The 16,343-nt window shown below is 32.4% G+C and overlaps 1 protein-coding gene across 7 annotated transcripts; it reads left to right on the top strand.

The window, feature by feature from the left end:
• The first annotated feature begins 7,166 nt into the window (after positions 1-7,166).
• LOC107960065 (ferritin-2, chloroplastic) lies at positions 7,167-15,825 on the top strand. 7 transcript variants are annotated; one of them, XM_041112506.1, is made up of 10 exons: positions 7,167-7,646; positions 8,046-8,129; positions 8,216-8,276; positions 8,384-8,471; positions 8,735-8,796; positions 8,927-8,992; positions 9,088-9,151; positions 9,553-9,599; positions 10,226-10,268; positions 10,504-10,952. In XM_041112506.1, the coding sequence occupies exons 1-10, from the start codon at positions 7,330-7,332 to the stop codon at positions 10,539-10,541; spliced, it is 870 nt and encodes a 289-aa protein (XP_040968440.1). In that variant the 5' UTR covers positions 7,167-7,329; the 3' UTR covers positions 10,542-10,952. The 7 variants fall into 7 exon arrangements, 4 of the variants coding, with proteins under 4 accessions (XP_040968440.1, XP_040968441.1, XP_040968442.1 ...); XM_041112507.1 differs by having other exon boundaries at positions 7,168-7,646; positions 10,226-10,310; XR_005926734.1 differs by having other exon boundaries at positions 7,169-7,646; positions 9,530-9,599.
• The last annotated feature ends 518 nt before the right edge of the window (positions 15,826-16,343 follow it).

Below are 16,343 nucleotides of genomic sequence, written 5' to 3'. Positions count from 1 at the left end.
CAAGTTGTCTAACATAATTTAAAACTTCATATTCTATTATAAAACATCAAAATACACAAATTTCACCTATGGGTATTTTTCCAAATATAAACCCTAGGTTAAATTATTGCTAACATAAGCTTTATCGAGTTACCGGGATCTCAAAAACGTAAAAATCATTAAAAACGGGGCTTGGAATCACTTACTATGGAGCTTGGAAGCTTGAAACAAACCCTAGCTATGGAGAACCCTTGAAATTTCGGCCTAATGAAGAAGATGGACGAAAATTGGCTTTTAATTTTGTTTTTAATTCATTTTAATAACTAAATGACCAAAACACCCTTACTACTAAACTTTCCAAAAATTCCTTCCTTATCCTAATTTTGTCCATGAACTTAAAATTGGTCAAATTGATATTTAAGACCTCCTCATTAATATTCCAAAACAATTTCATACTAAAACTTCTAAATGCAAGTTTTACAACTTATTCGATTTAGTCCCTACTTTCAATTTAAGCACTTTAGGCATAGAATTTCATCACGAAATTTTCACACAATCATGTAATCATATCATAATCATCAAAATAATTACAAAATAATTATTTCTATCTCAGATTTGTGGTCACGAAACCACTATTCCGATTATGCCCTAATTCAGGATATTACATGGTTGGTGGGTTGAGTAGTCTCTCCAAATGGGCTTGCATATGTTATTGATGTTGCATGTATTTTGAAATGGGCCTATAGGCCATACTGTTATCTGAATAAGGGGCTAAGGCCCAGTTTATTGTAATCTGAAAAGGGCTCTGGTCCAGTACCACTGTTACCTGAATGGGCTTAGGCCCAATAGGCTTGAGCTGCTTGGGCTTTGAATGGGTTTTCTTTACACACTGAGTTTCCCCAAACTCACCCCTTTTATTTTCATCCACGTAGGAAATCCCCAACCATAGTGGGCTTGGAGCTGTGAGGGAATTCGGAGTGGCCACCCGTTTTGAAAGTTTGATTTTCTTCTGGTGAACTGGACATCCTTTTATTTACGTTTGAAGTTTTGGGTTTTTAAATGTAATAAGGCCACTTAATTATTTTTGATGGTTTTAATATGTATTACTAAGATAGGTATTACTTATTTTAACTGTTGAAATTGGATAGCTTTAGGGCGCGTTTTCAAAAACAACAAATGATTTCAAAATAACCCGACAACAAGCAAAGCTTCCGCAATGAAAGTATTTTCCAAAATTAATCACTTTTCCTAAAAATGACTTAATCAAATCGGTTTCCTAGAAATATCCATGACGTTAAGGTGTGGCAATGGCGGTATGCATGTCTAGGATTGGATCCGAAGGGAGCTTGGTACTTAAGCAGTCTGATGCACTCACGACCTCTTTTCCGGTTTCCTACCTGGTGCACATCTTCCATTCACTTTAACCTATAATGAAATTATATTTTAAAACACTAAGTAAGTTTTTCTGGATCAACAATATAAAATGTTTTGAACGCTTCGATGTGGCATGTCGGATCCGGTCATAACGTTTGGGCCGGGTTTGGGGTGCTACATTATACATATGAGATAAATCTATTTAAGTGAGGGGAGGTTGAAACCGTTGGCAACGTCCCTTATTTCAACTTTGAAAAGATTGTTAAGAATTGTATAAAATGAATTAGAGGATAATCCTTATACATATAAACAACTTATCAAGTTTAGTTTTTAACTAAATAAACGGTGAATTCATCCGAATTATATTTTGAGATTAAAATATATTTGAGTGAAGAGAGGTCAGAGTTGTTTGGTAGCAGCTTTGTGTTGGAAAAACGGGTTTGGAAAACGTAGCGGAAAATAAATTTAGCGAAAAACTAGAGTTTTGAAATTTTTCCAAAACAAGATCTTGGTTGTAATATCTAAAGTAATAAACACTTAATCAAGATGTACATTTTTTATTTGTCTAGGATGAGTGCTTAGAACGAGTAGTCTTCTCTGCTATCCTCAAGCTCACGTCTGCCGAGTGTGGACTCGCTTCGAATCAGAAAAATTTTCGCAAAAATTGCCAGTGGGGTAATTTTGCAATTTCTTTAAACTTTTGGGTCAAATTGTAAATCAAAAAAATATCCCTGGAAATTTTCTGGAATAATCTCTTCAAAGAATTTTCTCTCTACAACTTTCTCTTAAATTCAAATGTGTGTAAATAATGACCCAAGACTTTTTTTTATATAAGAAGAGTTTAGAGAGTTCAACTATGATTAAACTTAATCACTTTAATATTAAATTTAATCTAATATTTATAAATCTTATTAAAATAATAGAATGTTTATCTACAAAATAAGTATTTAATTTAATTTAATATTAAGATAATCACTTTAATATTAAATTAATCAAATACTATTTAGATAAGTATTAAATTTAATTTAATATTAAACTATTAAAATAATATTATTTTTGAAATAATTAATCTAAAATTAAATTCTCTGATGGAATTCTAGTAAGAATGTAACACTTCTACTACTCAACCATCGACGACCAACCGCCATTAGCCACCGGGACGCCGACATCGCAGCCACCGACACTGCCATGTTCGGTGATGCAGGTGCGAAACCCTTACGGCACCCTGAGCCAGTTCGACTGTTGCCAGTTTGATCCAGGTCAGTGACGACCCAATCGGTCCATGTTAGTGATGACCCAGCAGTCCGGTCTAGCCATTGGTTGAACCGTCGGCCTACTTTCACATATCAGGCTCAGTTCGACCAGTTTTTGGTTCTTAGTCTCGGTTTTAGTCTTATGGACCCAATTTATGATCTCAGGTCTAATTTTCAAGTTCAATTACTCACTGGGCCAATTGTTTGGCTTGAAAATTAACTTTCAAAAATATCATATTAATTTTAATTTATTTGATTAATTTAATTTTACTTAATCAAAATTAATTTCTTCAAAAATCACTTAGATTTTCCAAATTAATTTTTCAAGAAAATTCTTTAATCAAAGTCTCTAGTTGAACGATTCTCACAAGCACCTAATTTAATTCCACATTGAATAAATCGACTCAATTAAATTATTTTCACAATCATAGAATTTTTTCTAATTCAAACGCAGTCCGATTGAGCTTTTGTTGAGCTAATGGAATGACCAATCGGACATATACAATTAGGCTCTAGTGATTACAATTATGTCAAGAAGCATCGTTCTGATAATGTGCAATTACTTAATCATGGAGTCAGTCCACAAGAAGTACCATGATTGAAAATTCCTTATTGTATACTCTTTACGAAAGTAATTCATCCAACTGCTTTGTCCAATGACCTTATCATTTGTGTGTTACCCTTATATGATATCTTTGATTCCTTTGAGTTAAATCTATTCACTCAATATAATCCTATTGTATCTCATTGTCACCATTGTATCTTATTAATTATTAATATGATCATTGTCAATAAATAATTGTGATAAATTGCTCGTTCGAGAACAAGCAACCCATGGCCACGTTCCATATTTATCAATCCACACAATGCAAATGAGAGGATATCATTAACTCTTTAATTGAGCTATGAATTTCACTATTGCTAGTAAAGCCATGCCATACACAAGTCATGTACCTAACATACCGGCTATGGGCTCGATCATCTTTAGAGCATAAGCCTCCACTTATATCAAAGTACATGAGTTGCATGCGCATGGTCAATGACTAACTCAGGATTTAGGTAAATCACATCATGAATGTCACAAGTGAATTAATTCACAAACAGATTCAAAATTAATTCATCTTGGGTTCAGTCCAATGTATCATTCGACCAATGAATACATCTATGTCTCTACTCGTGGAGTCAATTGCTCCGATAGCCAAGACTAGCTATCTCCCCAATTGGAATTGTAAACAACAGAATAATCCTTCTCAGTATCTGAATCAAATGCTCACTTTGATTCTTTTACGGGATTACAGACTCATTTAGATTATCTACTAAAGTAAGTTGTCTTTCTCGCAATGTACACGTTCTTTTCAATGTTACTTATCTTCAGTTTGAACTTTAGACAATCAATGAGTTAATATTTGCTTGTCACAATTTCGCTATGCATGCAAAATATAAAAGACATAAATACAAAAGAAATAATAGTGAAATGTAAAATTAACTTTATTTATTCATCATTTAAATAAACAGAAAATAGTTACATGTTTACTTAATATGGGCACATTTCCCAACACTTTGTACTAAATTTAAAAATTTGTTGGCATGTGTGTACAAAAAAATAAATTCTGAAACATTTATAGTAGAAAGGATTAAAAGTCTAGTTTCTAAAACATCAAATGGATCTTGATCTTGATTTTGAATTTAATTTTTTTGGATTGAGAAATAAATTGTTTAATGACTCCTACTCAAGTATACAATTCTATTTTGAAAGACTAAATTTTGCTAAATATAAATATATTAGATCATAATGACCCTTCGTGGAAATGATTATAAAAAATTAATAAATAAATGAAATTGTTACTTTTCGTTTATGGAAATCATAGTATAAAAGATTTGAACATGATTATAAGGCTTATATAAATATAATAATTTGAATGTATATATGAGAGCACTTGGGTGCCTATGTGTGGAGTTAGGCATAGAATCGCCTAATTATACTTCAAACTATATGAACTTGGAAAAAGTTTTTTTTTTTTAAATAGATGCATTGATGGTTTATACGGATATATGATATGTGTCATGATTATAATTTGTCTTATTAGACTTAATGAATTTAGGATACGGTTGACATTCCATTTAAGGTTTATAGTCCATTCGAAGTTCTATATTTAAAGTTTTGTTGCCTTCGGGCTTTGCACATATTATGTGCTTTATATGTTGCCTTCAGGGTATGCAGTTACATTCATATTTTGAAGCCTTCGGTACTCTCTTTAGTATGGTGTAATTTATGCTTTTTTTTTAACTTATTGGTGTGGTAAAGGGTTGTGCTGTGATACTATATGATTTTACCCTTCGATGCTTTTTGGTGTAGTGGAGGAGTCTCACGTATCCAAGTCGTTTTTCTAGAGTTTACTAAAGGCATAAAACAAAAAAAATGTTGATAATGTTACTTGCTCATGAATGTTAATTATTTTATATAAAAGAAATTTTATGCACTAAAAGTCTTGATCTAAACGAGATAAAAAGGAAGTAAAAGAGAAAGTAAGCTAATAAGAATTTACTATGAAAATGAGTTCTAAAAGTGTGGTCTAGTGAACTCTCCTTAAATGCCATAAAGGGGATTATGTATGAACATGTTAAGCAAATATGAACTTTTTATAAGAATATTAAACAGAAAAGTCATAATGTGAATTGGCAAATAGACCATCAAAATGTAAGCTAAGCCCAATAAGTAAATTAATTTAACAAATTAGTTAATGGCACCAAAATTATGATTTAAACGAAATTTTATGGCATGGCTCAACACAAGTAAAGAATAGGATAAATAGGTTTATCCATAGTTACTTACTGAGCTTATCGAGCTCAGGCATTAGTTGTTTAAACATGTAAGTATAACTTACCGAGAAACAATGATGTCAACTTATGAGCATCGCATCACCCATCGAGCTTTTAAGGTTGTATCTCAAGTGTTCAAATGTCATTTTTAATTATTTATTGGCATGTATATAAAGACTTAGATTGAAGTGGAAAATATAATGTCGAATGGCAAGTTTAAATAATTTTTAATTTTCTTAAATCAATGTTTATGCCTTTCCATTTTTTTAATGTGTTTATGCTATGTATTTGGGCCTAAATGAGTTTAAATTTTGTTTAAAATATTTTCTTTAATGATTGAAATGATATAATGATTATTAGACATGTTTTAGAGTGTTTTGGAGACTACTTTTTAGCTTCAGAGGCCTAAGGTCCGATACCCTTGCCATAGGCATCGAATTGGAGCAACTCAGTAGCTAAAATGCTATATTACAGGGGCTAAGTACCAATACCTCGTCACTTGGACAAGGTCCATGCATTGTTTTGGCCGTTTTGAGCCCTTCGAAGCTCATACTTGACCTTGGGCACATTTGATAACTCGAAAAATATTTCTAAATGATTTTAAGTTGACTTTAAAGCTTTAAAAATATTTTTATATTTATTTTATAATTTTATTTAAATTATTTAAAGTTTTAAACTTTGATAAAACTTCTATTACCTTTGACTTTATTTTAAGTTAATGAGTTTCGAACAATTATTTTACGGTTTAGATGTGCCCCATAAATATTTAATGAATTAAAATAATTTCTAATCATATTGGATTCTTAATCATAGCCCATTTCAAAATCCAAAGCCCACAAATCCATACCCATCATCATTTGACCATCATCATAACAAAACCAATCCGCATTAAAACTAATAAAACTATTGGCGACCAAATAAGTAAGAAAAAAATTAAATTTTTTTTAAAAATTACAAATTTAATTTTTATACTTTAATTTGATTAATTTTAATTTTTTACTAATTGAATTGATCAATTTTAATCCTTATACTTTTGAAATTTAAAATTTTAATTCTAACTCAAATAATTACAATTAAATCTATTTGGTTAAATTCAAATACTTATAATGTATTATACTTGCAATTGTTGATTTGGTCCTTATTCTTTAATTGAGTGATTCTAATTCACTATTCATTCTAATTCATTATACATTTTAAATTTTAAAATTTCAAAGATTATATTAAAAATAAGTAAAGATTATATTAATATTAATTAAAACTTGAAAAAACACATATCTTACAACCAATAAAAATATTTCAAATTAATAAAAATAAAATTAATTATAATTAAAATATTTAATTCTAAAAATATTCAAAGAAATAATATTTAAGAAATAATAGTTAATTTTAGAAATATTTGGTTTACACTTTTATATAATAATAGGGATAAATTTTAAAACTATACTAGAATTTTAATTTAATATACAATTTTCTATATTAATTTTGATTTTGAGTACTTTTATACATTAATTTTTTTATTTGAATCGATTCTTATAAATTAGTTACATAATTATTAATGTAATATTATTTTATATTTATTTACTACATATCCAAATATTATCTATCTATTTTTCAAATACTTATAATTGAATTAAAACTAAAGTTTTATGTAACCTTTTCAATTACAATCAAACTAATTACATATTTAATCAAAATTGACACATAATTTTGAGATTTATTTCAATAATATAATGTAATGTAGTATTGATTGATTGATTATATAATTCTGCTCTCCAGATCTTGATCTCCTTCTCTACACCCCTCAAAACCCCTTCAATTCTTCCCTCTTTTCTTCCCCTGTTTAATATATTCTGTTTTCTCGTTACCCTCTTCAACAGAAGTTTCATATTGTTTCATTGCAGCTATGTTGTTGAAAGTTGCTCCAGCTTTTTCTTTGGTAAATTCTCAGGTGGAACCTCAGAGTCTTCCCTTGTTTTCCTCCGTTCCTTCAGCTCAATCTGCTTCTTCATTTCTTCGGCTTTCTTCTCCAAGCAATGGAGTTGGGTCTGCTGTAGTTTTTGCAAGCAAGGGATCCGAGAACAAGCCGCTAACCGGTGTTGTTTTTGAGCCCTTTGAGGAAGTGAAGAAAGAGCTTAATCTTGTCCCCACTCTGCCTCAAGTCTCTTTGGCTCGTCAAAAGTTTAGTGAGGAGTGTGAAGCTGCTATCAACCAACAAATCAAGTGAATTTTTTTTTATTTTTTTTGTAGATCTTTAAGTCAAATCTATATTAAAAAAATGGGTTTTTATTTTCATTTTTTTATCGCGTCAGCTTTAAGATTCTTGAAAAAGACAGTTCTTTTTGTGTGAGGAAAAAGTAGATTATTCATGTTTTTCCTTATTTCTTTTGGAAACAGGAATTATCCTCAAGATTCTTTTTTAGTTGTTTTTAAGAATAAATTATTAATGGATCTCTTAGATTTATGCTTAATGTAAACATGAATCTAGGCATATGTCTGATGGCTATGGATTTTATTGATGAGTTGCTGGTTTGGCTGCGTTTTACTTTGTTAATTACTTGTTTATGCCTATGTTCTGATGGTTTTCTATGTTCCTTCTATAATATTTTGGTGGGATGACAGTGTTGAATCCAGTATCTCCTATGGGTACCATGCTATGTTTGCCTACTTCGACCGGGACAACGTTGCGCTCGAGGGTTTTGCCAAGCAATTCTCTGTTTTGATTTCACTGAACATTTCTGATACCATTTGTGTGTGTGTGTTGAGCTAATTTCGGGCTTTTTATTTAACAGGTTCTTCAATGAATTGAGTTTAAGAGACAGAGGGCAGGTTGAGAAATTGATGAGATACCAGGTTCTGATTTATGCTGTCTTTTGCTTTTTGGTTATGTTTTCCGTTTAATATAATTTCGGCCATCTCTGTGATTGTTTGCCTTGTTTGCATTTGTTTACTGTTATCAGAACAAAAGAGGTGGAAGAGTGCAGCTGCTGGAAATCTCGTTGCCCCTCTCGGAGTTTGATCATGGCGTGAAGGGACATGCATTGCATGGTGAGTTGAAATTATTAGAGCTTAGAAATCTACATGAACAAAGCAATGAGACTTGATACATGTTGCAGTAATGGAAATATTTAGTGAATTTGTATGGCTGCTATGTTGCTTCCAAGATTCATCTATTTTGAAATTTCCAAGTCCGATGGAACTTTTAAAATTTTGAATTAGTCATGCAGCATTTTGTTAAATTCATGATAATGCCGAGTATAAGCGTTAGATGATAGCATTTTTTGTGGATTGCATTGAATTCCTTGGTTTAGCTATGGAGTTTGCCTTGTCAATGGAGAAAATAGCAAATGCGAGGCTCTTGCACGTGCACAGAGTAAGACTTTCTTGCCTCTCGTTTTTATGAAATCACCATGATAAAATAATCATGTTAAACAGCCATTTTACTATTTACAATCTAGCAAACAGCTGTTTTTAAAACTAACCTTCTAAGCTTTGGCGAACAGATAGCTTTGCGGAACCATGATGCGCAGCTGGCAGATTTCGTTGAAAGCGAATTCTTATCTATGCAGGTAAAATACAATATTGTTTGCATTCCACGGATATGCCCCTAAGTTACATCTGAAACCAATTTCTCATAGTACTGTTCCTTGCTTACTTTGTTTAGGTGGAGGCCATCAAGAAAATAGCTGAACATGTGTCTCAGTTGAGAAGAGTGGGCGCTGGACATGGTATGAATTTAAGGGTCTGTTTGATAGGGGGAAAATATTTTCCGGAATTGATTTTCCCCATTTTCCGGTGTTTGATTGGAGGAAAATATTTTCCACACGTAAAATCAATTACAAACACGGGAAAAAGAAGCCTTTAATTTTGGAAAATGTCTTACCGATTTGGAATCAGTAAGACATTTTCCGATTTTTCCAGCGTTCTCCCTTCTCTACACTCTTGTTCTCCCTTCTCCTCTCTACACTGATCTGGTTTCGTTCTCCCGTTCGTTCTCCCTTCTCCCTTTCGTTCTCCCTTGATTTGGTTTCGGGCTCCTTTTCCCCCTTGATTTCTTCTTCTTTTTATAAATTGATTTGGGGATTTTCTGCTTGTTTTTGTCTGAGATCTTGCTTGGGTTTTCTGCTAGTTTGGCTTGTCTTGGGCAGACTTTCTTCACAGACTTGCTTTAGAAAGGTATATTTTCTTCTCCATAGTTTTGTGAATCGGTTTCTTGTCCATAGTTAGAAAGATTTTGGCCCCTGTTTATGTTAAATGTCACCTCTTCTCTCACTGATCTGTGCGTGCTTTTTTTGTTTGATTTTAAGTGTATTTTTTAGCAGATCGAAGCTTGTTTCGCTATTTTTTATCAAAGTGTTTTTTTTCTTTTAATTTTCGGTTTTTGATCGAAATTCTGTGTTTTTCTGTTTGTTTGTCACTATCTCGTTTACTGACTGTTCATGCAATTCTTAAAGAGTATTATATCATAATGGATTCTTTTTAAGTCTCTGTTTGGTTGATAGGAAAATTCTAGAATTATATGAAAAAAGAAATGCAAATTTAAGTTTCGTTCAGAAAATGATTTCTACTTCGATTTTGTTTTATTATTCTGTTTTGCACGTTCTATTTCGTGCAATGCTTCATCGTATCCATATTATGTTACTCGTACTCAGATTTGTATATATGTATATGCATCTGATAATAATATGTTCAAAGAATTACAACATTTGATGTTGAAGAACAAGAAATTAGCTTCTTCATTTTCTTTTTTTTTTTTTTGGTTTAAGTGATTCTGTTTTAAGTATATGTTTTACCTTCTGCAGCCATTTCATATCTTTCAAGCCTTCCCTCCCAAAGCAGGCCAAGGTGAGGATCTTTGACTGGTTGTGAAAAGTGAAAGAAAAACTGGTAAATGATTCTTGTTATGCTTTAAGTCTAGCATTACGTAAGCAGGGTTTGTGGTTCATGTTTTTAAGTATCTGCTTTACCTTTGTTCTCCAGAGTAGTTGAATATTTGTTTCACAGCTACATATATAGGAATTTGTGGTTCATGTTTTTAAGTATCTGTCTTACCTTCTGCTGCCATTTCATATCTTTCAAGCCTTCCCTCACAAAGCAGGCCAAGGTGAGGATCTTTGACTGGTTGTGAGAAGTGAAAGAAAAGCTGGTAAATGGAACTTGCATTTGTGCCGTAGAGCCTCATTTGGAGGCATAGCTTTTAACACGCTCTTATATAGAAAATAGTCATAATTGAGCATAATGCAATTTCAGTTCAATATTTCATTTCATTTATCAAGGTTTCAGTTTCGTATATGGCGGTGCTGCATTGTTGATATTATCCCAATTAAGAGATATTATTCCAATGATGCTAAAAGAGAATGGGGTAGAGCTAACAAGAACAAATTCATAGCATGTGGATGGTTTTAAATAGTTGTGCAAACACTTTGAGTGTAAAACTGCTTCATGATATGGTTGTGGAAAGATTGTGGGTTAAGCAAATGGCACAGTTTTTGTTTTAATGTAGTAGGTTGTACATTGGTTTTGGTTGCATTTCTTGGTGGATGCCGTTTGAATAATAAATTAGAATAACTAAAATTTTTTCTTACACCGATTTTAATTTTGATTCGTATAGTGTACACTGACTAAAACATTTCACACCGACTAATGCACGAACAATACTAAAAAATTATTTTTTACCAACTTTATGGATAATAATTTAATTATGGATAATAATTTAATTATGGATAATAATTTAATTAAAGATACAACATAATGAAATATGGATTATTCATTTTTCTTTATCTTTTTTTTTGTGAATTTATTCGTTTTTCTTTATTTACAAGTAATCGATATCAAAATCTTTTACGAAAAATCTGATTAGTATATTCTCAAACTAGAATTTATATCAAATTGGTCTCTATAATTTAATTAAAGATACAACCAAAGTTTTTTTAGTTAAAAGTAAGAAGCATAGAAAAATTTGGCTTCAAAAATTTTCTCAGGGTTGAAGATATTGATACATTTATGTGGTGTAATATTATACACTTGGACAATGCTGTTACTATGTGGTGTACTACTAAGTATGTATTTGGATAAATTATTTCTAGTACTCATTGTGGTTTCGAAGCAATTTATAATTATTCAATATTATTACTAGTACTCATTGTGGATAATATTTTTTCAATTTTTAACAATCAATATTGTAGCTTAATAATTGAGTATTATTATAAATAAATCATTGCAATATATGTAAAAGCAATTTAAAATATAAAAATTTATTAATATATGTAAAAAATAACTTTTCCGGAAAATATTTTCAGGAAATCTGTCAAACAGCAGAAAATATTTTACACAGATTCAATCAAACACTAGAAAATATTTTCCAGTAAATCATTTTACAGAAAAGTAAAACATTTTCCAGAAATCATTTTACGGAAAACATTTTACTGGCAATCAAACACAGTAAGTTAACGAACTGACTATGCAATCCTTCCAAAACATACAAAGCGGCCGCCTTTGCATATGCTGAAAAGCTTACTTCTTAAGGGTCATGGACGGAAGCGTCAGCCTGTAGTGTGGAAAAACGATGAATACTTGGGGAGAAGGCTAAGTACGGATTCTAGGCCTCAAGAACCCTTTTTGGGGAATATTGACAACTTTCGGCTAGATAGGTTTTAGTGGCTCATGATAATGGTGGAAAAAGAAATAAATATAAAAATGGAAAAGGGAATTTTATTGAAAGAAAATATGAAAAAACAAAAGCCTACACTTTCAGGGGGAGAGTGTTTATAGAAAAAGATGAATACCAAATAAAGTCACTTCACCCCCTATTTATAGTACTAGAGAGATAGTCTAGTTTAACTTAAATTCTAAAAAGATAAATACATTTAATTAAAGATAAATAAAGATAATTAAAATAAAATCCTAAAATTAAATATCCTAATAATTATCTTAATATTAATTATCCTAATATAAATAAAATGGACTCTTATAAAATAAAATCTCTTCTTTTTGCGTTTTTAATCCTTGTGTCTTCCATGCTCGCACTTATGGCACAATCTTTTTCCTGTGTTGCATATCAACCCATTGTGTCTCCAAATTTGCACTTTTGTCCCTTAATTTTGCTTTTCCCTCGAAATTAGCCCCTAAAAGATAAAAAGACATAAATAGCTCAAATTAGTAGGATCAAGCCTAGAATAAACGTATGATTAATACATAAAAATACGTTATTCTGGAGCATTATCAAATTCCCCCTACTTAGCCCAGGCTTGCCTTCAAGTATGGTTCCTGTCTACTGTGAAAGTTAGATTCTGCCATAAAAGAAATACCACTCCAAAGTTTTATAAGAATTAGTTAAAAATGCATATGAAAAATAAAGAGAACCCTAAGCTTGCTTTAGGTAAAAATAGAAAAAATTTTCAATTAATACACACAGAAATTAAAATCGATTTGAATTTTTCCATGGAAATTAGGTGGATTACTAAACCTACCAAGACACCCTCTTTGTTTCTTCCTTTAGTCCCAAATTTTATTTATTTACATATTTTTCTTTTTCCCTTCTCTTTCTTTTTTATTTTTTATTATTTATGCACGTATGTATGTTTAACCTTTTGATACAAAGAGTGATGACAGCCAAGCACCAAACCCCGGTTACTCAGCGTAACATACTTTTTATTTTTTATTCTTCCTAAGAACATGTCGGACCTTTTGACGCGAAGAGTGATGACAACCAAGCACCACACCCCGGTTACTCAGCCCAACGCGTTCTTAAGAATTAATCCGGTTAGCGGAGCTTCAACTATCACGTCACATAACCTTTTGACATGAAGTAGAACGACAACCCAAGCACCCTACCCCGGTTACTCAATCAGTCACGTTCTAAGCTGTACTCATAATCACGGAAAAATTTATTAACAATGAAATTAAAACTTTGAGAACTTCAGGAAAAACAATTCAAGTGTCAAGAACAAGTTTCAATAATCACCTTATAGCCACGAATATTAATTAAGCATGCGACCATTTTAAGTGTTCACTTAATATTAAACTTGATCAATTTTACAAAAAGTAAGATAGAGTTAACACCATTAATCACAATTATTTTTAGCCTAATAAAAATAAAACAGTGGAGATGACATCAACTATGGGAAAAATCATAACTTCCCCAGAAGACAAGAATCATGTATGAAAGTCAAACAGTGGCAAAGTCATGGTTAAATTCTTGGGCATGAAAAGAGGCAAGATATTCCAAAAAAATAGTGAGCCAGCAACAATAGCAACAACCAAACCAGCAGCAACAACAAAAATTTAGCAGCTAAAACGACAGGAATAACTTCCTCCCCCTACTTAAAACACATAGTCCTCGATGTGGAATAAAGGAAATAGAAGAAAAAGGGTATAGAGGAACTCCCCGTGTAATCACCGTCGTTCGCGTATAATGGTGATGAGATTCGCTAGTTGCTGGCCAAAAGTGTCGAGTCGAGCCTCGATACGTTCAAGATGTTGTTCTACGGTCATCAATGGTTGAGCTTGAGTGGGTGCATTGTCATGATTTCACCGTCGAAAGACTCGTTAAGTCGGTGTGGTTCGAACGCCTGGAGGGACAAAAAGAAAGGAAGACGGAGTGCCAACAAGCAGCCCCATCGAGTCGAGACATCAAGCATCCAAAAGATCGGCCTGACAAGTAATATGTAATTCTGAAACAGGAGCGTTAGTACCATGCAGAGAAAATAACAGTTGCGTAACAAAAGAGCCTAAAATTAGAGGTCGCTTTGCATTTATAACATGCTCGAATTGAAGCGCGTACCAATAGCCCAAGTTTACCGGACGATCGGTATACATACACCATAACAAAAATAATTCCGTCTTCGAGACGGTAGTCGGAGCATCTCGTCGGCTTGAAAAATTATAGGCCAAATAACGGTGTATGTAACATAAGGCAGGGTTACGAAACCACAAATCCTTTAAGGTTTTCGGACTATATGTGGATTCGGCATTATCAGTTAATAAAGCAAAGGCCTCGTTAGCCTCAAAATCTGCAAGAAAAGTACATAAACTGTGTTCATAATCACTTCTCATAGAATAGTCCTCAGTCACAAAAGATAGTTTAGAAAGGTTTTCGGTCTGTTTGATAGGGGGAAAATATTTTCCGGAATTGATTTTCCCCATTTTCCAGTGTTTGATTGGAGGAAAATATTTTCCTCACGTAAAATCAATTACAAACACGGGAAAAAGAAGCCTTTAATTTTGGAAAATGTCTTACCGATTTGGAATCAGTAAGACATTTTTCGATTTTTCCAGCGTTCTCCCTTCTCTGCACTCTTGTTCTCCCTTCTCCTCTCTACACCGATCTGGTTTCGTTCTCCCGTTCGTTCTCCCTTCTCCCTTTTGTTCTCCCTTGATTTGGTTTCGGGCTCCTTTTCCCCCTTGATTTCTTCTTCTTTTTATAAATTGATTTGGAGATTTTCTGCTTGTTTTTGTCTGAGATATTGCTTGGGTTTTCTGCTAGTTTGGCTGTGCTGTTTGGCTTGTCTTGGGCAGACTTTCTTCACAAACTTGCTTTAGAAAGGTATATTTTCTTCTCCATAGTTTTGTGAATCGGTTTCTTGTCCATAGTTAGAAAGATTTTGGCCCTTGTTTATGTTAAATGTCACCTCTGCTCTCACTGATCTGTGCGTGCTTTTTTGTTTGATTTTAAGTGTATTTTTTAGCAGATCGAAGCTTGTTTCGCTGTTTTTTATCAAAGTGTTTTTTTTCTTTTAATTTTCGGTTTTTGATCGAAATTCTGTGTTTTTCTGTTTGTTTGTCACTATCTCGTTTACTAACTGTTCATGCAATTCTTAAAGAGTATTATATCATAATGGATTCTTTTTAAGTCTCTGTTTGGTTGATAGGAAAATTCTAGAATTATATGAAAAAAGAAATGCAAATTTAAGTTTCGTTCAGAAAATGATTTCTACTTCGATTTTGTTTTATTATTCTGTTTTGCACGTTCTATTTCGTGCAATGCTTCATCGTATCCATATTATGTTACTCGTACTCAGATTTGTATATATGTATATGCATCTGATAATAATATGTTCAAAGAATTACAACATTTGATGTTGAAGAACAAGAAATTAGCTTCTTCATTTTCTTTTTTTTTTGGTTTAAGTGATTCTGTTTTAAGTATATGTTTTACCTTCTGCAGCCATTTCATATCTTTCAAGCCTTCCCTCCCAAAGCAGGCCAAGGTGAGGATCTTTGACTGGTTGTGAAAAGTGAAAGAAAAGCTGGTAAATGATTCTTGTTATGCTTTAAGTCTAGCATTACGTAAGCAGGGTTTGTGGTTCATGTTTTTAAGTATCTGCTTTACCTTTGTTCTCCAGAGTAGTTGAATATTTGTTTCACAGCTACATATATAGGAATTTGTGGTTCATGTTTTTAAGTATCTGTCTTACCTTCTGCTGCCATTTCATATCTTTCAAGCCTTCCCTCCCAAAGCAAGCCAAGGTGAGGATCTTTGACTGGTTGTGAGAAGTGAAAGAAAAGCTGGTAAATGAAACTTGCATTTGTGTCGTAGAGCCTCATTTGGAGGCATAGCTTTTAACACGCTCTTATATAGAAAATAGTCATAATTGAGCATAATGCAATTTCAGTTCAATATTTCATTTCATTTATCAAGGTTTCAGTTTCGTATATGGCGGTGCTGCATTGTTGATATTATCCCAATTAAGAGATATTATTCCAATGATGCTAAAAGAGAATGGGGTAGAGCTAACAAGAACAAATTCATAGCATGTGGATGGTTTTAAATAGTTGTGCAAACACTTTGAGTGTAAAACTGCTTCATGATATGGTTGTGGAAAGATTGTGGGTTAAGCAAATGGCACAGTTTTTGTTTTAATGTAGTAGGTTGTACATTGGTTTTGGTTGCATTTCTTGGTGGATGCCGTTTGAATAATA

Source organism: Gossypium hirsutum, chromosome A05, assembly GCF_007990345.1.
Source record: "Gossypium hirsutum isolate 1008001.06 chromosome A05, Gossypium_hirsutum_v2.1, whole genome shotgun sequence".
Lineage (NCBI taxonomy): Eukaryota > Viridiplantae > Streptophyta > Magnoliopsida > Malvales > Malvaceae > Gossypium > Gossypium hirsutum.
The sequence above is the reverse complement of the archived record's forward strand: the minus strand, read 5'-3'. Positions and strand labels throughout refer to the sequence as shown.

What these genes read in the sequence shown, in the direction of transcription:
- LOC107960065 (XM_041112506.1), top strand. Translation starts at nt 7,330, where the DNA reads ATGTTGTTGAAAGTTGCTCCAGCTTTTTCTTTGGTAAATTCTCAGGTG. An exon ending in GCTATCAACCAACAAATCAA is followed by an intron (nt 7,647 to 8,045) that starts GTGAATTTTTTT and finishes GTGGGATGACAG; the next exon opens with TGTTGAATCCAGTATCTCCT. An exon ending in GAAGGGACATGCATTGCATG is followed by an intron (nt 8,472 to 8,734) that starts GTGAGTTGAAAT and finishes TCCTTGGTTTAG; the next exon opens with CTATGGAGTTTGCCTTGTCA.